General features: G+C 39.3%; 2 protein-coding genes across 6 annotated transcripts in view; one reads left to right on the top strand and one right to left on the bottom strand.

The window, feature by feature from the left end:
• ATXN7L1 (ataxin 7 like 1) overlaps positions 1-7564 on the bottom strand; it is a 113910-nt gene extending 106346 nt beyond the window's left edge. For 3 of the 5 annotated variants that reach the window (XM_014255196.2, XM_005526001.3, XM_088055417.1), the window contains exons 1-2: positions 7335-7558; positions 6776-6844 (exon numbers count right to left, since the gene is read on the bottom strand). In XM_014255196.2, coding sequence (XP_014110671.2) covers positions 6776-6844; positions 7335-7449 — 184 coding nt within the window. In that variant the 5' untranslated portion in view covers positions 7450-7558. Of the gene's footprint in view, positions 1-6775; positions 6845-7334 lie in introns of all 5 variants that reach the window. The other 2 variants (XM_088055419.1, XM_088055416.1) reach the window with 2 other exon arrangements.
• Positions 7565-7637: 73 nt separating this feature from the next.
• Positions 7638-26878, top strand: part of CDHR3 (cadherin related family member 3) — a 57220-nt gene continuing 37979 nt past the window's right edge. The window contains exons 1-2 of the mRNA XM_005526075.2: positions 7638-7858; positions 8097-8125. Coding sequence (XP_005526132.2) covers positions 7638-7858; positions 8097-8125 — 250 coding nt within the window. The remainder of the gene's footprint in view (positions 7859-8096; positions 8126-26878) is intronic.

The raw sequence follows: 26878 nt of genomic DNA, 5'->3' as shown, positions 1-26878 counted from the left end.
CCCCTTCTCTTTTGCCAAACAGCACACACTTTGTAAATACATGAACACAGAAATTAAAAAGTTAGAAGACCAAATAATTGTAAATTCTAATTACTGTCAAGAAAGCAGAGAGATAGGAATAGGTGTTTGGCTTAAGCACTGTATTATTAATACAACTTGGTAAAACATGAAATTGAATTACTGAACAACAAGCAAAACATTTCAGAAATAAGGAAGACATTTACTTCTATGAGCACAAGACCAAGAGCAATCAGAAAACTCACTTCCCCAGCAACATTACTGGCTTTCAGGCACGACTTTTTTTAAGCCATACAAAAAGTTATGACAAAACCAGTCCCTTAACATCAACCATAGAAAGGAACACAGAAAAGAAAAAGAGAGAAATTATTCATGCCATAGTTGGTTTTTCTCTGTTTCGTATCAGTTGCAAGTAGCTGTGCTGGATTCTTCCTTCAATTTGAGACAGCTTAGTCAGCTGCATAGCACTGCGATAAAAAACTGGGCCATTTTTACTCTCATAGTATCTACCCTTCTCATCCAGCAAGAGAACCATCAAAGATTTCTTGCTATAGACTTGCTAACAGACCTCTGTCAAACACCCTTACTGTCATGACAGCATTTGCCAAGCATTTTTTTTTGCATATTAATTACCTAAAGACACCAGCTTCACCTGGCATCCTGCACCATTAACTCCTGAATCAGCTTTTTCAAATACAAGCTGAAGAAGTTCAACTTGGAAGAGAGAAAGATCCAGCAACTTAATCATGCCCATACAAACCAATAATCTTTCTTGCTAGTTATTCCAAAATCACTCTTAATAATGAATAGTCATGGCATTCAGATAAACTTATACTGGAGTTAACTCTTTAAGAAACACTCATGGCAACAATACTATTTTTACTGAAGGTAATCCTTCTTAGTAATTCATGCAGTGACTACCAGAAACTTTTGCTTTGTCTACCAGAAACTTATGCTTTCTGCCAACAGGACTCCTGTGATTCACAACTTAAAATGTAATTTGAAATGTTTTCTATAGGAGTTTCCACTGCTTTCATCTCATTCATACACCTCAGCCTTGGTTAAATGGCTAGTATTTTTGCCCAAAGGTAAAACAGAATCTGATCATGTCCTAATTTTTAATTAACTAGAAAAAAAAAGGTATATTTCAAAGAAATTACTCCATTTTACAGTGGAAATAATTCAGCTCTTGTGTAATCTATTTTTAACACACAGAAATCTATATTTCATCCATAAACTATTAACTACATACAGAGGCAGATCAACAAGAAAACACACACATGTTTTTATATCTAAATCAAAATTAGACACACAAAGTCATTTGCTTTCTGTAGTGACAGCAGGGCTTAGGGTACCCTCTAGTAAACACATAAATTTCCCTCTTTCTCAAGTCTGGTTATAAATTACAACTAGTAGAAAGAATGTCAGAGACAGATCCTTAGTGACAGTGCTGGCAGTTGACAGGGAATCACACATGGTTTCCCCACACATAATCAAAAAAAGGTACCTTAAACAACAGGAGATGTAACCTCTTCAGAACAACTGTTGCACAAATAATGTGCTTCATCAAGATATGCGAACCTAACAAAACCAGTTTTTTTAATGAAGTCATTTACAGTACAACAGTTTTAGATGCATATTCAAAAACATCAAAATCTTGATTCAAAACACAGAATGCCTGATCAGAAAGCCTTACCATTACTCCACTCCTTTTATCCAGTGTGTGGGATGAAGATCTAAAGGACAGGTTTCAGAAAATAACTATGTAACTATGAAGATAAACTACAATTCTGACTAAATTTTCTGGGCGCTATCATACATGATGTTTCATTCTTCCTCTGTCATCATTCCTTGAAACACATTAAATGAGGTGACAGCCATAACCAGGAGACATGCCACCCCCCTGCAGAAGTTATCCATATTAAAAAAAAAATAAAACAAAAAAAAATCAGAGCCAGATATCATATATAGAACTGATCAGTCACATATCAGAATGCTCACCAGAATTCAATCCCACTGTCATTTCTCATCCTAAACAAAGACCCCAAGGGGACCTCTGCTTACTGTTCTTATTCTCAGCATAAAGATAAGAATGGTAAGAAAAAGTTTCTCTTGAAAACAGCCACAGTTTTGCTATTTGCAAATTGCAATTGCCCTGTTAATTCTCAGTTTTTTCACTCATCAAGCACCACAGAATATTACAAGTGTTTAAGTATCAGCATCTCTGGAAGATTATATTAGCTTACAGAGAAGAGACAAATAATTACACAACATTCAACTCTCTCTTTTGCCCACTGCAAAACCAACCCCAAATCACCAACTGTGGTGGTCTAAATTCAATAACCTCACTTCTTTCTTTTCAAGTATGTGTTTAAAACCTTGTTATTATTTTCTTTCCCTCTCAGCCCTTTCTAACATTCCCTACTACCACAAGAAGGTGGAAGATGAAGGCAGTAAGTAAAACAAGAATGGTTTTATTCTTTTTTGTTTAGTATGTTTTTAAAGGAGACAAATAGCACCACAAGCAAACCACTAGTAAACAAAAAAATAAATAATAATTTAACTCCACTCTCTATGCTTGCATTAACCAGCTGGTTTTGTCTTCTCTTCTTTCACAATCTCCCTATAATAATTTTAGTTCTCTTCCTCTTGCTTTTCATAAAGTAGAATGTTGTATGTCGCACCCTTTTCCCCCCATAGAAGTGCTCCCTACCACAACCTAACCTCCTTAACTTCTTATTTTTCCAAGAATAATAAAATCATCAATATATTTTTATGAAGAATTAAAAAGATACTGAAAGCAAAATGAATCAGTATTCCTTTAATTTTGTTTTTATGTTGCCAAAGGATTTATCAAAAAACTTTCCATCAGATATTTGTGTGGGAAGTCAAAATGGGAAAAAATATATTGTAAACCATTATCCAATACATTTAAAACTCCAGTTCGCAAGTGTAATCATAAAGTAAAATGGTCAAGTTTGGGGTGGAACAAAACAATCAGAATTTTTAAACTTCAATAATACAAACGCACTGAACTGGGAAACTGAAGTTGACTATGAAACCAAGTATCCAGACATAGACCTAAATTCCATAGGTCATATTTAACTCTGCTGTAATTCACAAAGATACACAGGATATCTTTTGCTCCTTTACAGCCTGTGTCTACCTGCAAACACTCAATGCTTGCACATTACTAAACCAATTATTAATACAAGTTTTGTACATGAAACCAAAATAATCCCATTATTCCATTATTTTGTCAGATATTGTATAAAGTAAAATACAAGCCTCCAAAATTAATTTATAATAATTTACAGGTTATGGCTGATAATAACAGAACACACTACCTGACTCAGGCACACAGTAACTGTGGTGTTTTACAGAACACAAACTCTCAAATACAGACTTCTTTTAGTATGCCTGCTCTCTGCAAGAAAATCTTCAATTCTTCAAATATGCCATTCAACCTTTTAGAATTCAACATAAATTCTAAATGCTGCTCTAATTCTGATAACCTCTCTTTTAGCTAAGTCGGTTGCTTAGTAGTGATTTGTCAGATAAGTTACACAATACTGTTTCTGTTTCCTGATTAGACAAGCAGATAAGTTTTTTGGTTTTTTTTTTCTGGCACAAACATGTATGTATAAAATTTCTCGTTTTCTGTGAGCACTTGGAACTTTGTAATCCCCTCTCTACAAATCCACACGCCAGTAATAGTCAACTATGGACAGACTGCATTTGCTATAGGAAAACTCAGAATTAAGTGTCAGCATGCAAAAAGCAATTCTGTCTAGAAAACTGAACAAACATTCAGGAAATTTCTCTCCCTCTATACTACCTACATATACACTGCAGAATAAAGGAAAGCAGTGAGCAATACTTCTGTCTCTACTTTTACCCTTAATATGGGGCACAAGGCCTCAATGCATCTCTTGCATTACAGAAATGAAGAGCACAATCAGACTGTGACCCCTCCTCCCAGGGACACAACCCCCTGGGACAGCAGAGACTTGGCAGGCAGTGTTCCTACCCCCCACCTCCAGGAAATGCTGCCTTCCACATCCCCTCCTAGGCCAAAGTGAGGAAGAAGAGCAGCCCACCACTCTAAACACACATGGTACACAACCAGAAAGGAGCCAGAGAAGCAGGGATCAAGCTAACTGGAAGCACTTTTTGCCACCTGCCAGCATTGTTTTCCTTCAAAACCAACATGAAACCATGACCTTGTCATGGTCTGAAGACCAACATATTCCCACCCTTTAGCTCCCACTCTGCTCTGCACACAGTTTCATTCACCTAAAGAGCCTTCCTGATAAACTGCTCACAAAGGAATGGCAGCATAAACCTGGTCACATCAACTAAAGATGATGTGCAGACAAATATGAGAAGTAAGAGCAGAGAGATCAGGTTTTACACTACTTTTATCAAACAGGACAGTAATTTTTGATACTTAAAATCCTGTCTGTCTGTCGCCCCTGGTTACTTGATACAAGTAGGTTACAAGTAACATTTGATTTTTCTAAGAAACCACTTACAATCTCCTGGCATCACAGATGCCATTAAAAAGGTCTACTCAAGCTGGTAAGATTGTAAAAAAAAGGAGTTGGGTTTTATATTCAGACCTAACATAACCACAACCCTCATCTATGAACAAAGCAGGTAAAAAATGCAACAAATGGTAAAAAAATGTCACACAACACATGAGCAAGGTCAGAGTAAAAGCACAAGCATTTCTGCAAATACATGAAAAATGTTTCCTGCAGACAAATCTAACTCTCAACATTTTTCTCCACTTTTATTAATAAGGACTGGGAGGCCCAAGCAAGACTTACAGTGGGTGTTCAGACACACAGATGGGTGTGGTGAAAACACCTGTATTAACAGGCTGCCTAAGTGAATATAGTAGAAATGTTTCAATACATACTAATTTATTCAAACTTCATGGAAGTTCTTTCAAAGTGATCTAACACAAGTTACTACTTGAAAGCAATAATATCCCTAAGGCTTTTTATTTTCTAAATATAACAGTCAATTTTGGGTTTTTTTTCATGGTATTATGACATAAGTACTATAAAAGCCAGTAAGTGCTTCACACCTGTCATGATCATAATGTCAGCAATGACATTATGCTTTGTTTGGAAGTAATTTTTCTGGATAGTGAGTTTAAATAGCGCTCCTTCGATGGAGTCTCTGTCCCCCCCCACCAAAACCAAACAAGACTAGAACTGATAATTTAAACTGAATCTTTCTAGGAAATCAGAAAGATTCTAATTTGCATATTATGTATAGTAGAGTAGTAGAGACTCTTCAGTCTTTATGTCCCAAGCTTATAATATGAATTTGTGTTCAAGGACTTCTGTGCACAAAACATTTTATCTTAACAAATTAAGCTCCTTATGAAGGCACAGCTGAAGTCGTAAAATTATTGTTTAATTATTTTTGAGTCAACACTACTGATAGATGTACAGAGCCTTGAACCTTTTACCTATAAATAACTACATGAAAATCACAGTTCTGCTGCTAACTTATCTTTGGGCTGAAAAAATAGAGAGATTCAGGCACGTAAGAATCAAGATAGGAACACAATCAAGCTTGGCATCTCTGTAAAGGTCTTTCAAAAAGGAAGTTTTATGGTATTTTAAATAACTTTCATGAATACTCCATGCAATTTTATAGTTTATCACACTAATCTACATTACTCATTAATTCATTCCTTTTTCAAGAGCTTGTTTAGAAAACATAAGATTCCTTTGAGCTGCCAAGATGCTCAAAATCGAACGCATGTGTAATGACAACTGCAATGTAATGAGAAACTTAACATAATTTCAGAATATATATTATGACATTACAGGTAATAGCGGGATTTCTCTCACCATGAGTAAGTCACACCAAAGTTTAACTGTGATGGGATTGCTCATTATGAACTGACTTCCCAAGAAGTATCTCCCAAGACAGGGAGGTTGTGTACATAAAGCGCTTTCTTAACGAACAGAAACAAACATGAAGCTACTCGAAAAAGCGTCCTGAACCATTTCACTAGTTGCACTAGGTGTTACCTCAGCATGATGTTAACGACACACATCACAAACAAAATGTTTCTCCTTTTGAAGCTGACAGAGCTCTGACAGGCCTGGCATATTGGCAAATACCACTAACTTGGAATTTGCCTGCTCACACTGACAGTACCAGAAGAACTCATGGCCCAAATTACTAATTTTATTTATTTTTGCATAATATGCATGGGTTAGTGTAACCTAAGATAATATTTGATGCTGGCTGCTCAGTTGATGCACTCAGCACTGCAAACGAAGAATAAAATGCGATTTGAGCTAAAGTGAATGAACTTAAAGATTGTAACAAACCCTTTCTCACTGCAAGGGAAAACATCTCTACTAAGTTCCTAATAATATAACGTTTAAAGTTTATATGCTTATCTTCACTCAAGCAACTGGAATGTTGCACCAAGGGACAGGGTCCACAAAAAAATCCAATATGGCCACTGACGTGTAGTTGTCTTTTGCCTCAAAATTGTCTTATCTTTTACCATGTCTGTCAGTTGCATGTATACACCTGTTATACCCATACTTCAAAAGAAGTTGACACAGTGACAGTCATCTGCATGTATCCAACCCTGAAACGTTCTTCACGGCAGGGAAATCCATATGCTATCAGACCACCCTGTCAAGGCCAAACCACAGTCATTCACAACCACCAAGAAACAGACAGGTAGAGAGGTGTGCCAGCACTAGCCACTTACCTTCTTTATTAAGCCTCATAACCTCCCTGCTTTTTCCACCCTCCTTTCCAGTCTCTTCCAGATCTACACCTGCAGAAGAGAAGCAGAGTCAGGAAGCACCGAGGGCCCTGAGGTGTGCATTTATTGTTTGGCGAGGGGAGGAGGAGAGGTGAGGAGGTGAGCAGTGTTTCTATTTGCAACAGGAAAAGCACAATGGTCGGAGCATCTGCCAGGGAGCGGAACCGCCGGGCCCCCCGCGGCAGCACCCTCGCCCCCCCCTCCCCGCCCGCGGCATCCTCCGGCCCCTCCGCGCATCCTCCCCCTCGCCCCCTTCCCCCACCGCGGCGCCGGCCCAGCGCCGCGGGGCAGCGGCACGGCAGGCGCGGCGCGGCGTGCGCCTCCCGCACACATGGCACGGGGGCTCGGCCGAGCGTCAGCTGAGCGCCCGGGGGGGCGGCACCTCCCGGCCCCGGCGGGAGGAGGGAGGGGAGCGGAGGGGGGGGGCGGCCCGGCCGGACCCCGGCCCCGCTCCGGGGGGAGCGGCGTGCGGAGCCGGACCGCGGCCGGTCCCTGCCCTTACTGTGCGGGGGGGCGGCGCCGTGCGCGTGCGGGGGGGCGGCCTCCCGCACCCAGGCGGCCCAGGGCTGGCCCAGGGACGCCTCGGGACTGGGCACGGGCCGCTCCAGGGCCGCCATGGCGCCGCGCCTGCTCCTGCCTCTTTGTTGCTTTTCCCGTTTCCTTCGGCGGCGGCGGCGGCGAGCGAGCGAGCGAGACACGGGATTCGAGAACGCCGCACGTCATCCTCGGGACGTTCCGCCGCCCACACGGGGGTAGTGTCAGCCCCTGCTCCCTATCAGATCGGGCTCCCCGCCGCACAGCGCGCATGCCCGCGCCCCCCGCGCCTGCGCCCCGCGCCGCCGGCACCGGGCCCGCGCCCGCCCCGAGGGGCGCCGGACCCGCGCACCCCCCGCGCTGCCCCTCCGGCACCGGCCCGGCCTGGCGGAGCGGAGCGGGGCCGGCGGCCCGGGAGCCCCGCCGGGAAGGCGCAGCCGCCGGCCGTGTGCGCCTCAGGGCTGCGCGCCCCGCGTCTCGCAGCTCCCCGCAGTAAGTCCCTGGGACGGGCTCTCGGTAACTGCGGCACGGCCCCTCCGCGCCCCAGCGCGGCCGCGAACCGGACCCGGAGTGCGGGCTTGGGGCTCCCCCGCTCCCCTACTTCCAGCTGCGCTCTTGTGGATCACCTATAGCCACAACCACAGCCATTTTGTTGTCCGATTACTGCCTGATCTGTAGTAGGCTTCGTTTGTTTGCAAATGGGATTTTTTTTCTCGTTTTGGTGTTCTAGGCTACGGTACAGGAGCTCTGAACTCGCAGGTCCGTCTACTCAAACAATACTGAGGTTTTCTTCTCGCTCTACATAACCTATGGGACATACATGGTTTTAATTTAGGATAGTATAATTTTTGCTTATTTCACCATTAAGGTAAGAGTAGAAAATAACTGTGAAAATTTTAATACTCAGTATACCTGCTCTGGATTAGGAGTTTCAGCATAAGCCTGTTTCTTCAGCTCACACCTCTTAAGCCAAATATAAACGTTCCCAATGAAGGACTTGGTTTCATTTAAGCAGCCTCGCATGTCCCTCACGTAGTGTCTTTCATACAGTTCTGCAGCCCCTTCAGGGGTGGTGATGACTGAAGTTAATGGCTCAACAGACACTTCTCAGGGTGGTGAAGTGAGCTTTGCGTGGTCCAGTCCCCGTCCTGTATCTTTTCCCAGACACTCGTTCACATTTTGTTGGTTCAAACCATTGTTAGGCAATACTGAAATAGAGCACGGAATTAATGTGGACTGAAAAAAAAAAACCTCCAAAAACCAAACCAAACAAAAAAAAAACCAACTCCCCCCCCCAAAAAAAACCCAAACAAAACCAAAACAAACAACAACAACAACAAAAACATCTCTAAACATTTTAGGCCTGCTCAAAGGTTGGAGCTGTGGCCAGAGGGACAGGACAGGAGTTGCTGAAGTCAGCACTGCTGCCTGTCGAAAGGTGTAAGGTGCTGCAGTCTAGAGTGGATCTAACTAAATTTCCCACAACTTCATTAAGACTAAGCTCTTTACAGTGCTAACAGATAAAGATTTGGGGCAAAGGACAGACACTGTTGCCTTATGTATACTGTCAACATACTCCACCTCTTCCAAAAAGTAACTGGAATATACAAGTCCCATCCCTAATACCCAGAGGTGAGACTAAAAGCTTTCATTCTGTATGGCCTAGCCAGAGTGCCTCCAGTCAAGTAAACATTAGCTACAGGAAACTTCAGTAACATCATCAAAGAAGCAGAAAGCTCACCAAAATACCCTTCAAATAAAAGCAGGCAACCACAGCTGGCTTGTTAGCAGCCATCATGAAGCAGAGAGAATGCATGACCTTTCGTAGACTTCATAGGCATATGACTTTCACAGACTATATGTGGAGTTTCCAGAAGCTGGAAGGGTAGTTGCGATGTAGCCCTGGCAAGATCTATTCAGGAATATTATGTGCAGTTCCATCCACCAGTTTAAATTAATCTTCCTACCAAAAAAACCCCCCCCAAAAAACGATGTGTGGAAAGGGTTATGAGAAGGATCAGAGGAATTAAGATTCTATCATTTGAGAAGAGTTTTAATTAATCTAACAAAATTCAGCTGGTAGTGAATATGTTTGATGTTTTTTAATTATAAGGACACCTAATCATCAATGAGGAAGAAAAAATAAAGAATAGGCATAAATTGCTTATGTTGAGGTTGAGACTGCCCACTATACTGAAAAACTCTTTGGTCAGGAATAGCAGGAATAGCATGATGGAATTCCTTAGAAGGAATGATAAATGACATGAACTGAATAGTCAACTGTGTTTGACACTTGTGTTCAAATTCACTGCAAGATAATTGGGTAAATGTCTTGACAGTGGCCAAATAGTCTCATAATTAGAGAAGTTAAACTGCACAGCTTATACATAACTGCTGTGATTACCCAAGATGTGTATCTGGAGAGAAGATACAAAAGAAAGGCATGTGAGCACCCAGGAAATCCCCATCAATGAAAGGCAACATTAGATTTCAGGGAAGCATGGGTGGCCAAATGTCTAACTAGTATTAAACACTACCACAGCATACACAAGTAGTAAAAGAATTCCTAACCACACAACTGAGAAAAAAAGGGAGGGGTAAAGTATTTAATACAAGCTGCCTTAAACCAAGGGGGGGGGGTGGGAAAAAAGTGAAGAAACTTTCCAGCTTTAACACATGGCACTGAGCTACATGCTGCTTACCATGACACACTGCAGAACTACAGTCAAGGTTCTCAACAGAAACAGACCGCGTGAAGGAAAATTAGCATAAAATCAAAGATTTAAGATGTACCAATTCCTTCCTAGAAAGAAACAATCCAGTAACTTACAGTTTAAGAGAAAGGTTTCCAAAGCCCTCCCCAAAGAATTTCTCCTCCCTACCTTATGTATTTATGAACAACAGTATCATTAAACAAATGGTTCCACAATCAGAATCATAGGATCATTTATATTGGAAAAGACCTTTGAGACCAACCAATAACCATAATTCCATCACTAAAACATGTCCCTAACTGACACATCTACACATACGCCCAGTTTTCCTGTGATCAGCATCTTTTGTTTAAAAAGTGTGAGTTTTGCTTTCATTACATCTATGCTGCTGCTATGAACTTCACCAAGAAATAACACCATCCCTGAGCAAACCAGCTGTCAGTTTGTCTCCGTTGTCTTGTAGGGTGCAAGTCCTGAAGCTGCAGAAAAGTATCCTCACTTCTGCACCAGGGCTTCTCCCCAAGAACACCTTTATTTCACTCTACATCGGTGTCAAATGAACAAGTGTATATTGCATGGACAGCTGGGATTGTGCTCCAGAGCCTTATGGCAAAATAGGAAGAGAGCTGACCTGACATCCTAAAAGTTTTCCCATTGTTAGGAGTATAAGTAGTTCTGTCATGTGAATGTGAACTTGAGCTGCAGCTTTACTGTAGCAAGACCATTCAGATAGTTTCTTCTCCTGGCATCTGCTTCCACAAAATTCATAGAAAGACAAACCTATTTAAGACTTTAATTCCTCTTTCAGATTTGTTTTTATTAATCAGTTGGGCCAAAATTTATGTGTAGGGAGAAAATAAAAAGAGAGAAAGTCACAAACATGCTCACAGAAGACTTATTTCCTTAGGAATTCAGTAAAAAAATCTGCACATGTAAGTGTAGATTAAGCATCCTCTGTTTTTTTTCCACCTGCTCACCAATACAGAAATTTAATTCTTCTATAACCTCAAAGAAGTCACTGTGCCACAGAAAAATAATTAAGTCAGTCAGGAAAGATCCTTTTTTCCCTCCCTGCACCCTGAGGATTTTTTTATTTCAATTGCCAAGCAGAAGCTTCCTTCTTCTTCTATGTGATTTTCAGAATTCAAGGTAACGTAGCCTTGGTTTTGGTTGCAGTTTCTTAATACTACAGTGATCCAATCATAACATGGTATTAAAAAGGTAAACTATAAGCAAATTATGGCCTTTAATTAATAAATGGCAAAATACAGATAAACCTCTAATCTTTTTAATCCATATATCATTGGTCTTTTAATAAGATGATCTCCAAATGCAAGCTTTTTGCCAAGTAACCAGAAGATAAAAATCATATGTTCCTGTATCTACTTATTAGAATCATAGTTAAAGACGTGGGCTTTATAAAAGCGCAGTAGAAGTTATGATATTAGAAGAGATCCAAAGCTGCATATCAATCTTTGGCTTATTTGGAGACCAATCCAACATTTTTATGTAATTTTCAGGATGTGAATGGGAAGACATGACAAATTAAAACAGCAATGCTCACATGTGACTATCAGGAACATCATATGTAGCCATCATGTACAAATAAATAATGACATGTTTTAACTTCAATTGTACTGTCATACACTGAGAAAATACCATGAGAGTGCTAAGGGTGTGTGTGTAGTCACAACAACAAAATCACATATACCTGGCAATACGTTCACCAGATGGCTTTAAACAGGCTACAAAAGTATTATAAAAAAACAGCTGTATAAGGCCTCAATATCATAACAAGATTATAAACATATGATGCTTGTGGCAGAGTCATGATTTAAGCAGTTTGGAAGGAGATTCTTAAGTACCTCCCAGGATCCTGTTGTGCAATGGATTTACCTCAATGGTGGTTTTGTCTTATATTGCAGAAATTATTACATAGCAGACAGTTTTATGAACCCAGGTATCTGCTTCGGTGGAAATGGAGCAGTAAGTGAATCACAAGATTTTCTTACAGATAGTCAGTGATGGAGTTTGCATAAGAAAAGCAACAGCAAAGTAGCTGGCTGTCAGTCACAGTGGTGCAGAAATTTTAATCCTTCAGCATTTCGAGGAGTGCAAAACTAACTTGTACATTTACCTTTGTGCAAACTATTTTTATGGTGGACTTTTACACTTGTGCTAATTTTAAACCTGTAGATTATCTATTTGCAGTCATCTGTTTGCAGTCTGTCTTTCCACAGTGGATAAAAGAAGTTTCTATTTAATGCTACAGCAACACCTCAGGTTACCGGAGAAGTTTGTATTGAAAAGGTGCGAAATCCACCAAATGCATAGTCCTGCATTTCTGTATTAAAACGGATTCTGAAACTTTTTCAATACAATGTAACATTCTAGTGTGCTAGTAATATCTAGTATGTGATAGTTAGAGTAGCTGAATTAATTAAATAAATTGGATGTTTTTAAAAAAGTCCTATATCTAGGGTTCTGCAAAAGATCTATACAGGATGGCCATTGCAACAACTCAGGAGTTAGCAAGCCAAATCTAGAAGCCACTATGAGCCAGTCTCCCTAGAGCCACTCTGGCCAAAAGTGCAGTCCCTGTAATATTTCTGATCTCTCTGTAATTATAGAAGGTGTCTCAAACGTTATGAGTACCATCATAGCAGACTTGAGCTAGAAAATGGTATTAAATAGACATTTATAGGAGAGAAATCTATTTTTAATGTCCTCTGAAATAACAGAAGAAAAAAAAATCTGAATTATGCTTTTGATTCCATCTTAGCCAAAGAAACTAGCACTTAAAAAAGAAACAGTCAGAAAAAATGAAGAACTGAAAAAGAAATTCTAAGTGTGATACTCTTGTATCCCAACAAAAAGTTGTTTCTCAAAAGATGCTTGTAAATTGCTTCACACAAAACAAAGCAATGCTTGAAACGCTACAGCAGCACTAATCAGATGAAATGGGAAATCTAAAGGGAGGTGTACTGCACAGGTTTTTGAACAGACAATGCACAATTAAGTAACTTATTACATTGAACTTTGGGAAGTTTAAAGAAGAAATTATACCAAAAGTAAGGGTACGAACTAGAGATGGAAATCAATAGTTACTGCACTTTTCAAACCCAAAAGACTTATGCAAGCACTGTGAAAAAAATTGCACATCTTTTTGCTCCAGTGCCTTAAAGTTTGTTCTAAACAATTTTTTCTCAAGTGTTGGTTGTCATCTAAATGCATTAACCTACTACTGTACTGTCTTTTCCAGAAGATAAGTTTTCTTCTTTATTACCATTGCCGGAGTATTTCTCATACCAAAGCTGGCAATGGTAACTATCAGTGTACCATTGGCCCTCTTTGTGCAGCACAGAGATGTATCCTCACTGAACTCCAGAACTTTCCAATTACTTCAGAGAAACAAAACAGTTTCTTTTTTTTTTCTGCAACAGTTTCGGGTTTCAGCAAGGAGTCTCTGAAAATTCAGTTTCTGATCCATCTCAGTTGCCAATACTTTCTCTCCCTCAAAAACATTCCCCATGTCTTGACCTCCACCAAACACCTGAAAATCCAGTCTCCATGCTATAGTATAACCTGTATGAAACATGGATCTCAAACTCCCTTCTTAAAACACAGTACCCAGAGTCCTTGGTATAACACTTCATCAGCTGCTCTTGTGGCAAGAAACTGAGGATGAGACCAGGTCAGAGGAGTGCATCTACTGAAGAAGAGTGAGGACTAATGTGGATGTTTTGGAAATTGGAAGACATGAATAACAGAGTACTTGCCAAAGAGTACTTGCCAGGCTAAAATTCAGTTTGCTTGTATTGACAGGTACCCAGGAAAAATCTCAGACAAACTGTTTTAAAGTATCATCACTGCATGTTTCTTACTGTTTCTTAAAATTTTAAAGCATATCTAGCACTGGTGCAGCAAATCACTTGTCTTATACTTACTAAATATTCATCAGTTTTGTTTATCGTCTGGTTTGTTGTTTGGGTTTTTTTTATTTGAAAGAGAATTTTTGGTAAATAATAGTAACAAATTAAAAATAATATTTTTATTTAAAAATATTTTTAAAATAACAAATTAAAAATAATATTTTTATTAAAAAATAAAATCATATTATCAAAGGCCATATCCAGATTTTAGAGGAAGGCTCTTAACTGTCTAGTTGGGACAGAAACTAAGAAAGCTGTAGGAATTCCCTGCATTTTTGAAAGACAGAGCAAACTTCTTTAGATTTTGAGATATAAAACCTCTTGGGGATGGAGAAAGTTACCTTGCCTCAGTGTGAAGTCTGCTTTCAAATAGTGTGCTGCTTTCCTGTGCTTTGCTCTCTCAAAATGCCCCTGTGAATAACCAAAACCACAAAACATGAGTCCCCAAAGATCTTCACACATTTCTCGTGAGGTAGGCATAGAAATATTCTTTCATTAAAAATTAAGTTTGCCCTGATGAATAATGTATATTATAACTTTCCATTCACCAGCCATGTTTGTGTGTGGTGGCAGCACAAAACAGCAGCTTTCTGCCTTTCCCTCATTGCATTGTAGCCAATTTTCTCCTGTTCCTTTTCAACACAGATGCCATATTTGTCCTGTTTGTATCTCGCCTTCTCCCAAACGCTTCCCTTTTCTGAATTTTGTTCCCACTTTTCTGTCACTTTACCCTAACCTTGTGTGGTGTGTTTTCATCTTGTGCCAGATTGCTCCACTGGAACAGCAGTTTGGGGCATGGTTTTCACTCTCAGCTACTCTCTTGCCACCGTCCCACTTGGGTCCAGATGCCTCACCAGAGGTGATCATGTATTTTAATATACAATGCCTTGTTTTCTATCCCCTACTTTGCAGTTAGGAGAATTTCCTCTCCTTTCCCATGTCTCCCTTAGTGGGGGGCACATCCCTCCCCGTCCTGAGTTACCTCTCCTACCAGTGAGCTGCCTCTTCCATCACAAAGCTGTTTGGAGTTGCCCTCTTCTCCAAATGGTTCCTCTTGTCTTGAGGCATGTCCCCTTTCCTTCTCCCCTCCTCTCAGCAGCCAACTCTTCTCTTCCTCTCCCTGGGAAGCCAGCAGTCCTTCCCCTGGCCCTGGCTGGAGTCCCTTGGCCTCAGTGCAGGGGTCTGCCTCCTCTCCCATAATTTTCCACAAGTGCTGGTGCCCTGGCAGTCCCCCTGTCTCAGCAGCTCATTGATCCCCGCAGTAGACAGGGACTCATGTCTGGCAGGGCCGGGTGCCATGTGTGAGTGGGCTGAGGGGAGGCACCCACAGGTTGCCAGAAGATTTCAGCCTGGGAGGGATGTCCCTCAGTGTTTGGCAGTCACTCGAGTGTCCTTCAGCCTGGCTGTGAAAGTTTGGGACCAGCCAGAAAAGAGGTTAGAGTGAGAATCACACTGTTACACCTTTGGTAAGGTCACATTTGGTCCCTGGATCAGTGGAGAGCAGAGAGGGCCCAGCCTGCTCACATGGCTCCTCAAGCTCTCTCTGCTTCTAGAAGCTGGCTCCAATCACATCTTGCTCGAGGTTCTGAAATGTTTTGCCAGTTGTTATGGTATGTCCTACTTCCAGCTTGTACAGGAAGCAGACATGTTGAAATCACAGAAGAAAGCAAGCCTGTTCATCTTGTATGTCTGGCTGAGGCTGGAAGTGGAGTGCCAGAAATCAATTGTGTCTCATCTATTATACAGGGAATTCTCTTGTAGCTCTTGCATCGTTGTGCTAACTCTGCAAGGAGCTTTGTCCTAATAAGATTCCCATTACAACCCGTAAGAGTCAGATGTAGTATCTTCTGGTAAGCACTGCAAGTTCTGTACTCGGTCAAAATGGATCTCGAAGGCCTTAGCAGGAATTGGGGTATAGTTAGTGATGTGTTTGACAACTAAATGTAAAGTAAACCTATGTGTGATGTTTAAGCATTAACTTACATGTATAAACCTCTCATGGGCTGCCCTGAACTTCTGTCATCAGACTTCACCTGACCTTTTACAAAGGCAATGTGGTTGCAGAGACCTGATGTGGATGGACCTCAGTTATAGTCTTACAGATCAAGTGAATCTTTTAATTAAATACTCCTCTTAATGATAAAAATACATAGTCCTTTGTTATTTTTTGGAAACCAGTGGTTTCCAAACCACCTGAGTGTTCCTGAGGCACTCTTTCTTTAAGCAATCCAAGTATAAGCATACTACTAATACTGCTTTGGGTTTAAATGGAAACCATTGCTAGTAAAGAAGACAAAAGTTCAGACATCATTAAAAATATCCCATGTTACTTATGAAGGGTGTATACTTCTGGAATGCCTGTGAGCTAAAACTGCAACATTGCAGGCTCAGATTAAGAGAGTCTTTGTACATCTTTGGCCATCAAACATTTTAACTGACTAATAACATCCAGTGGTACAGATCTGTGCATTGAAGCAAATCCTGTTTTGTAGATACTCAGCATGTGACATCTGGTATATGCAAAAGTAACAAGACCAATGAAAAGTGAACAAAAGGGGAAAAAAATTAACTAAAAATCATTACAAAATTAGCATTTGAGAATCTTGTAATTCAACTTCAGATACCCATTTGATCCAAGATTATAAACAGAACTAGCTGCTGTTTTCCAAATCCTTTAATTGACAGAGAAAAAAGTGCTTTTTCTTTAGGAGACAGCAGGCATCTGTGGATTCCCTGTCTGTGTTTAATTATGCCAAATAATATATAACAATAATAATAGATGATTTGAAAATACTCAAATTCAAACCATTAATTAAGCATGAACTCCTCTTCCTCTTTCTATGGAATTGGAATCTCTTTCTGTGAATACTAAGCCTGAGCTCCTAAAATTTTACTTGCATTCATATTGACATTCAAAGATTCTGTAGTAATCTGATAAAACAATGCTTGTTTTTCCTTCTGCACTAAGAAGAGTATTGGTACTGCAGGTACTGATGACTTCAAAATAATACAATATGTTGTGGCTTGTGACATAGAAAAGCTGGCAAATGAGAATGTTTTATGTATAGTGGGCTGAAAAGTTTTGCAGCAGATTATTTTTCTAAGCGTATATTGACTGTCAGTTTTCTATAAAGAGAGGTGTCTACTCTTCTGTTTACAGGAGAGATGGAGCCCTTTTTCTGTGCCCTCCCACATCATCATAATTAGCAAAATTGATACAACTCACTGAAATCTATTAATAGCATAAGCAGTGGCATTTTATTGAGTAATGTGCTCATGTTGCAGTAGAGCTGGGTACTTCTGAATATTTCTGAAGCTGTTTGTAACCAATGGAGCAAAACTTATGTCATGCTCTTATAAAAAAATACAATGTTAGAGGTTGTATGGAAGCAGAGTGAGTTTTGGTGGTGACAAGACCTAACAACAGCACCTTGAGAAACACAATATATACTAGCAATACAATAGGAATTGAAATTGAAAGGTAAGTCTACATTGGAGGGGTTAGAAATGTCTTGTATGGAGAGCTTACAGGTGAATAGAGCCATGAACCTGTGTCTTCTGGATTTGTAGAGAGAAAATTTGAATAGCATCTCTGGGTTCTGAAAGTGCTCATATGAGGGTGAATTACTCCATTTATTCAGGGTTTAATGTTTTTGCCTATGAAAATTTTTACATTAGCTGACAAAACCCCCTCAGTCTGTCTTTGTCAATCTGAATCTTAATGTAGCCAACTGTTCTGTTCTGTTCTGTTCTGTTCTGTTCTGTTCTCACACTACATTTGTGGTGTAAGAGTCTAAGAGCATGCTGTGTCAGCCATGGGATTATTGGTCCTAGATTTTGTAAAATTTCCCATACACATTTTTAAAACAACAGCAGATAATTATGAGAGTTGGCAGATGCCACAGACATAATTGTTTTCAGCAGCTACAATAGATGTTTTAAAAACACTTCCATATTCAAACCTTTAGTTATTTCAGGGCTAGTGAAATACAATCCTTCCTATTGCTTCCTGCCCTTGGGACATCCTCTAGGGATAGCAACTGGCAGGACCTCCCTCTTTCTAGCTCCCCGTTGCTTTTCACCTGCCTGGCTCACCTTTTAGGTCATTGCTCCAGGTAACTTGCTGGGCTGCCTCTCTGATCTGCTGGCTCTACAGCTGTCTGGACATTGCAAAGGCTTTGGAAAAATCATATCTCAAAACAACTATTCCATCAAAATGGAGCCATGTCTGGAAAGATGTTTGAATTCATCAGCATTTTATTTCAAAAAGTAACATTGATAAGGCATACCACTGGCACCAAAATATTATGTGTTAGTGTTTTAGGCATTATGATGATGTAACTGTCACTTTCCTTTTCTCCTGTCCCTGTCTCAAACTTGACCTGACCTGGGATTAAACAATCAGTGTTGTCACCATAACATATTTCTTGCGCTCAAAGATCACAAGTAGGCTGACCTCAGTGATCTGACCTGACAGCAGATATGGTTGGCTTGCAGAAGGTAAGCAATGGTACACATGATCTTGACCAATGCATTTATACCCTCATCCTGTCTGCAGCACACGTGGCCACACATTAGTGAGATGATCAAGTTTTCCTTTCTTTTGTATTTTTTCACTTCCCTACTCTATTTACCTAAGCAGCAGGAGTCATCCTAACAGTTGTTAGTGGGAAAAGATACAGAATGTAATACATCTTCTTGTCCCTCAGGAAAGACATTTGGTAAATTTGGAATGAGCATCTAATTCTCTCCAGGATGCTCTGAATGTAAATTTGGAAAGAGAAATTTCTCCAAATAATTATAGTTGAAATGCCGAATTCCAAATATATTTATTTTCTTTGCTTTTTTGTTGGCGCATGTTGCACACATGCTGGAAGAGATTTCTTTTTTGTGGTTGCTATGGTAAAAAGCAGTCCCCAGTCCTTTTACTTAAAACCCATGAACTGCAATTAACTGTTTAATGTTGTAACAGACAACAGCTCTAGTAACACCTTAACAGCTTTGAGCATGATACTCCCATCATCTCAGCAGATGGTGATTTTTGGCATTCTGTGTTTTCAGTTTATTCCTCTCCTTTATAATCCTTGCCATTATATCTTCTGACAAATGCTTCTGGACTAACTTAATTGCAATTTGATTATACTGGGACAGTCCTCAGATCTCATATCTTTTTGTATTTCTGTTAAAGGTGACCAATATACTAAAAAAAAATTGTGTGTATCCCCATCAACAATTATAAAACCAGATTTTAAAGTAAGAATCTGTTTCTTCTCATCTGTAACCACAAAAATACAGTCTTAAAACATGCTTAGTCTGCCACAGGAGCCCTTCATCTGAACAGAAAAGGAGAAATAAATGATTCTTTTGTGAAGAAGGAGTAACCCTGAATGTTTGTCAAGATTCTGAATTAAATAAGAGTTACCAATTTCAACTAGCTTTACTACAGAGAGTTGTCCTTCATTATTTTTTCTATAGAGATGGAGACTGAATTCCTCATGAATTTTGCTCATTGTTTTAAAGATTTGTGGCTAATATAAATCCTTTTAAACAGAGAGTTTCAATTAAATTTAGAAAAAAATTCAACTTTGCCAAGACATTATCAAAAGCAAGATTGCCTTGCTTTTCTGCTTCTCTTCCTTTTTTTCCCATATAATGCAGTTGTATTCTAATTTTTTTTCACTTAGAAATAAATTATTTGGATTTAAAATCAGCACTGTTCTCCATTTTTCTTTTTAAAAGGATTTAGCAGGCAGAACACTTCAGATGTTTAATTCTGTAATACAGGACCAAATAGAGTTTTTTTGGTACCTTTGGCAGCAGTATTAGCATTTCTTCTTTTTTGGGAAAAGAAAACAAGAGGGGAAAAGGAAAAGAATAGTTTTCCCAGAATCACAACAAGATAATATTGCAGTTTCAGGTTTTAAAATATGAATGTCTCATTCACAGCTATTTCCTGGCTGACTCCAGGTTTCTATGATTATTATTTATTCAGTGCTGATAGTGTGTTTGACATTGTGCAAATATAGAAAGAGATATTCATGTGGACTATCTGCCAGGATTTCCTAGTTGTTAGTGGCAGTGTTAGCCTCTTTAAGCAAAAGCTTGAGGCTGTCTTTAAAGCAGAGATTCTTATCCATCCTGCCAACATGCAGCTTCATACATATGACCATGGGAAACACTGCTCAAATGCACAAGGCTTTGGAAGGATGGACCCAGTGGAGTTTAATTTAATTAGTACAGCAGCAGTGTGTGGTAGCTCTAACTAATCAAACCTTTAAGACCATTCATGGTAATTTTAAAAGCTGGAAAATTTTTAGAGAAAAGTGATTGGGAAGAATCAATCCTTCTGATTTGATACCTAAAGAATCAAAGAAAGACTGTTTGCCTGAATACTGCATGGTTTAAAATCCTGTGTCTTCTGTGAAATCCATGAACTGTTTTGTAATTTATTTGTAGGACTTACTGATGGCCCGTGTACTTGATTCACCTAGATAAGTAGTGACGGTGTCCCTCAAGTTCTTGCTGGGCGTTGCAGACTATCCACTGCTAGACTGACTTCTGCCCCTGTCTGAAACAATGTGTTCCAAATTGTAGCACTGAAGGCTTTTGTCCAAGACTATTTTCTCAGGTTAGGGACATTCTGCCAGAAAAAAAAAAAAAAGAAAAGAAAAGAAAAGAAAAGAAAAGAAAAGAAAAGAAAAGAAAAGAAAAGAAAGGAAAAGAAAAGAAAAGAAAAGAAAAGAAAAGAAAAGAAAAGAAAAGAAAAGAAAAGAAAAGAAAAGAAAAGAAAAGAAAAGAAAAGAAAAGAAAAGAAAAGAAAAGAAAAGAAAAGAAAAGAAAAAAAAAAAAAAAGTGAAAAATCTTAGTCTAAATTGGAGGAATGTTTGTCTTTTTATTAGAAATCTATCTTTGGATTTCCTTTCCAAAGAAGTCACTGAAAAATCCTTCTAAGGGACTTTAGTGACACTTCCTTGACTTTATGCATGAAAGAGTAGAAGGTTTGCTGTCTGCTGTTTCATAGATGAAGAGTATTTTTGTCATGATAACTTGTAAAAATAATAAAACGTCCAAAATCCCACCAATAAAACCAACTTGCAGTGAATTAAAAGGTGGAATGCAAATACTTGTCCTTGTTTTCTTCCTGGCTAGGATAATCATTTCATTATCTGATTCTTTCCCTTATCCCAGAAGAATGAATGGATGATGACAGTAAGCTTATCTCTTTGTCTGAGGTAGTGATACCACCCAAGCTAGCTGCAAAGCCTTCTTAGAGCGACGCAAACCATACATAGGAGCCAGTATCAAAAAGCTCCACATCCAGAAATGAGCACATCTGCCACGTATTGTACAGAAGCAGCCAAACCAAAAAGATTTGTAGAAAAATAAACAAATCTCTGAGGAGCTTGAAAGCTGAAGTCAAATATCTTGAGGTCAGTTCAAAACTGTGAAGCAAGTTAAAAATGGATATATCAAATCTGATATATAAATTACAATTCCTGTATTAGTCATAGTTGTTATACCCCAAATTTTGTTTGGAAAAGGAAAGACAGTGCTCAAATTTCCTTGCCTCTCCACCCACCTCCCTCAAAGTGTTCCCTTTAGCTTTCAAGCAATTTATTTACACTGGGAAAAATGTCTGGTCTGCACTCACAGGAAAAGTTTTAATTAATTTTCATTTTACAAATCCTCCTCAATATTTATTCAAAAGATTGGCAAATTCCAGGAAGTTCACCCATCCCTGAAAAAATAAGTTTTGTAAACAAATCTGGCAACAAATTTATTTTAACAGCAGCAATCCTGCTAATCTGTCAAGATGTAGTTTGTTTCTGACTTTATTAAATTCTTTTTCAGTAAAAATAGAAAATAATTTGCTACAAACAAACCATTTAGCTGGGACATGGTGACTGTCCCTGTGCTATTTCACAGAGCATTTAATTCAACAGAAAAAAACTAACAGTATAATGTTTAGCACTTTTTTGTTTGTTTGTTTTTTAAACAGAAGCAACAACAACATTAGGGGCTTCAGGACCTTTAAAACTCACTCTTGCTATATCCCACAAACTGAACCAGCATTACTCCACATCTGAACATAAACAAAGGGTGTGTTCCAGGCTGTATTCCACAGGAATTTTTTTGCCTAGACCCCTATTTCCTGTCCATTTGTTCCTGTACATATCATCCACTTGGTCACTTCTTATCCAGCCTCAATTCATGGATCCAGTTCCCTGTGCAGCAACACCAGCACTTGTGCAGGTGCATTAGCATGGGACAGCCCAGGCTGATATGACACAACTGAGTGGACTGTGCAGCTTAGTCTGATTTCATTAAGAAAAATGTCCATGCCCAGAAAAATGTTTCATGCAAGGAAATAATCTCAGATGTTTGCAAATATCAGTAAAGCAAAATATGCAAGCCCCACCGCTTGCCATTAATGTTGATTGAAACAGAAGAAAAATAGGTGCTGATGTTCAACTTAAATGGACACCACCCTTTTTTATGTTAAGACTTCATCCAGCCAGACTGCTGGGTGTGTGGACATTCTGGGGTGTTCACTTCTTGATTCTTAAAGAGATTTGGTGTGTCATCTCACTGCTGCTCCTTAGCACAGGAAAACAATTTGTGAATCTATTTTATGTCACAGCTTCATAAAACTGCATGTCCTGGTGTAAAGGCTCAGCTGGTGCAATGTCAGTATAGTCCCAGCAGTTTGTACAGCAGGTAAAATCTGCCATCCATCTTTCCTGCCACTTCCCCAGCTCCTTCAAACTTTAAAAGACTGATCCAGATCCTGGTGAAGTCAGTGAGAGCTTTCTCTCTGTGCTGGATCCAGCAGTATGCAGGCTCTTAAGTCCAGCAATTAAGATATTGAGCTGATGTTAGTAATCCTTTCCTGCCTGCCTAGAACACCCAAACTGTCTGAGTCAGGCTTCATTTCACACAAAAGCCTGAGGAAATCAGTTGGGTTCGTATTGCATCTGAAAGGTCAGTCAGTGTCCCCATGGACTAAGAGGTATGGGGGAGTTCCAGAATTTGCTGCCAGTTTCTTGCTATTTATTTCTGGAAGCTGTTAGCTTAGATTTTTTTTTTAGCTAAACTTAGTTATGGGGAACTGAGATGCTAAGAGTGAGGGCTTTGGAAAGTCACATTTCTATGTGCTTTAAAACCTGTTTATAAATCTAGAATCCCTTGCTTTTCGGGTTCCTTTTCAGATGGAATTTTAATTCACATTATGGACACTCAGGAGTGTGCACATTTTTTTGTGCACAAAAATAATAAACATTATTTATTTTCTAATACCACATTTAAAGACTGCCAAATGAACAAAAGCAAAGAAAACAACCCTAAAAATCCTGGCAGAGTTTGACATCAGTAACTTTATACAGTAGTATTATTGTGAGACATTTTATTATCTAAATAATACCTCATTTGGAGGAATTTCAGATACACATTTTTTGCATCATATTTTAAATCAGTGTAGAAAATGAAAGGATTTATATTTGATGTAGAGGTTTATATCTGATGATGTGAAATAATGGATTTTTAAAATATAAGCCAATTAACTTAGCAGACTCTTGCTCAGTTGGCACTCATTCTATTTAAAAGAAAAGGAGTGGTGGGTGTCTAAAACTTTCTCAGGCTGAAAAACAATATTTTTTTTATATTATTGATTCTTATGCTCTTTTTGATTTAATCCTTTCCTTTACATGTCTAGTAGATAGAAATATTGGGAAAGTCACAGCCACAAGCAATAACATGGCAATTAACTCAGGGGTACTGGTGGGACATTTAAGTAATTTTAAGTCAACATTTATAAACATGATGTTGCTGGCTTGAAAATATGGACATTATTTGCAGCTTTGGAAGATTTGATTACTTAACTGATTTTGATTTTCAAATTGCTTTTGAAAATCAACCACTGGTTTGAATCTGCTCCAGATGGGCAATGAGTGAAAATTGTTATAATCTGGCACATATTTGGTAGCATAGATAAGTGAGTTGATGGCCTCATTAAAAGTATCTCAAACATATGTGCTGATTGAAACCCCCTCATCTCAGGATCAGCAGGGTTTTGGCTGAAGGGAACTGAACTGCTCTGTCACCCCTAAGGGCCCTTTCTGGCATGACAACAGGAGGAGCTTCATAATGCTGCTGCACACAGAGGTGAATATGAAATGTGTCATGTCCCAGTGCACCTGCCCAGCAGCAACTGTACCCTGGTACTGGCCAGCAGGAGTTTCTGTGTGAGTACATGTGTCCCCCCAACCTGAATGAGAATCACACAACTGAGATAATGGAATTTAGAAGTCTAAAAGTGGTGTTTTTTCCACCAACAAGTCCTCAAAATTATTGCCTATCTAGTTAAAAAATGGTACTGAGAGACAGGTACTGAAGGTTCAAAGGCTCCAAACATCAGAACCAGATATCCCCAAACTCCTTTGTTGTCTCTGCAGAGAAACAGATGTTTCAAAAGTACATAACTTCCCTAATCCTAATATAATACATCACATCCTAAATGCAACAGCTAAAGCTGGCCACACCAGCTGGGCCCTAGCAGTGCCTCTTTGCTTCCAAAAGAAGTCTAGGGTGACCATAGAACAATAACATATATTGTCTGGTCTGTGTTTTAGTAAATTTAAGGCAGGCAAGATAAATCCCATTCTCAACAGCATCCCATCCTTCTGGCAGCTACTTGCTAAGCAGCTATGAGAATATTTTGCACTTTTTTCACTATCTCAGAACAACTGAACAGGGTCTTTCCTCTGAAGTGTTATGACTCAGCTCCCACACACAGTAATTTTTTAAAGGAGAAAAATGTATCATTTCTAATAACAAACCTGGCAAAGGCACTGACCAAAAGGATGTCCCTGGCACATAATATAGCTGGGTTTAGGATGTTTTGTCATCATTGCATACATGAATTAAATGGCTCTTTTCTGTTTAGACAGCTGGATTTCTGTGTGGCACTAGATGGCAATATTCCCTCAGCTCCTACAGTGGTCAGGGGAGCAATACACAGCAAAGGGACACATCCTGACCTTGTTTCCTTGTTATCACCCATGCAGCTGATATTATAACAGCCAGGTTTTATATGACTAAACTCAATCTGGGCTGTAGGGCTTTTTAAAATCTCTGTGCGTTCATCCACCTACCTTTACAGCTTCACAGTTCTCTGTCAAAACATTTATTGGACACTAGGTTTACTGTGTGGGATCTTCTGTTTCATTAAGAGAGCTCTTATGGTCTCAGGCTGCTTCATGATGTTGCTGCTCAAATCCACAGACAAGAAATATAAACATCCAGAATATTGCACTGGTTTCCTGCTGCCTTTTGTGTATTAATGTGGTGGCAGATTCAGTCAAGTCATTACTCAGATATAATGTTGCCTCATGTCAATTATAAGTGGATTAGTTTTTCCACTCATGTTTGCTCTCATATAAAATCAGCATAATCTAAAGTCAGCAACTGTGAAAAAGTAATTCTGTGTCTGTACCTGGATGAATTTAACCCTATCCATGTGTAATATTTCTAAATGTTTTCTCTAGTTAAAGAGCCTATAGACAGCAAGGAACAGGGCCAGCAATGAATATTGCCTATCTCCTTTGTGTGATTAGGATTTTTTTGCCTTTGGACCACTCCAAAAGTGGAGTCCAGGTTTATTGAAATTGCTGCTTTCAAAATCAAGCTTGTCATTGATTTTTGTGAGACCACGATCACAGTAATTCACAAGATCATGATTTTCCAATAATTAAGTACTCTGAAACAAAGGTGCAGAGTAAAACACCCCTGCTTATACCACACCCCTCTTCTGGTCCCCTGGAGAGCCACAGAGCCCAGCTGAAGATCTCAAAGTTTTTGAAACCATAAACAAAGAAAATTTCACACTGTTAGGTGGTAGTGAATTATTCTCACTCCTCCTGTTCAAAGGCTGGAGTAACTTATGTGTAAAAACCCATCTATCTCTGTGTGAAACTCCACTACCTGAGCCCTCACCCTGTGCCCAGCCATGCCCTTTTCTGTTAGTTGCACAGTTTTCTGTGGATTGTTTTTTCAAAATCAATAGAAAGTATTTTACATGTGCTAAAACGCAACGTTGCTTTTGCAAAAACAATCAAATAATCAAATAATCAGCCTCTTGCTGATAAAAAGGGAAGGCCCGTTTAAGTAATGCTTGATATAATAAAATACTTGACTAAATGAAGTGCATCACACTGTGTACATAGAAACCTTAGAGTTTGTGTACCCATGTTTTCCCAGAGCATTCCTTCTTGCTGCACATGGATCATTTGCTATTCACAGCCTGGTTTATATATTTACCAAACAGCTCAGGTGGCCAAGCAATTACAATAACAAATGTGTAATATGCAGTAAGTGCTGTAAAATGAGGTACAAAGTATTGCTGCATGGGTTCAGGCCCTCATCCAATAACCAGTAAATGCAGAAAGAAGACTTCATTGGCCTTAACACATTTTTCACTGTATCTTTACTCGCACTAGAACTTAGTTTGGAAGACATGATTAAAAGTCAAGTGTTATATGTATCTGGTATGGACAAGTGACATGATTTCTTGCAGGCACCAAATGTTCTATGCCACAACACATTATTGATCTCAAATCACCAGACACAAAATACTTGCTGGTAACATCTACTTTTGCTTGGGTGAAAGAATATTAAAACTTGTTATCGCTGACTTCTGTGTTTTGTTAAGGAAGAAGAAAATGTAATATTTTTAAGCAGCACAAGAAGTTCTTAAAGAGAAAAACATTTATCAACAATGTGTTTTTTACAGTCATGATGTCTTACAGTTGTCATGACTGTTGTTGGGAGTGGGACTAAGACCTCTGGCTTTTCTGGAGTTTCTGTGTGGC

The sequence above is a fragment of the Pseudopodoces humilis genome, chromosome 5 (assembly GCF_049639895.1).
Source record: "Pseudopodoces humilis isolate 2021_Gansu_Grassland_sample_001 chromosome 5, ASM4963989v1, whole genome shotgun sequence".
NCBI classification, from domain to species: Eukaryota; Metazoa; Chordata; class Aves; order Passeriformes; family Paridae; genus Pseudopodoces; species Pseudopodoces humilis.
The sequence above is the reverse complement of the archived record's forward strand: the minus strand, read 5'-3'. Positions and strand labels throughout refer to the sequence as shown.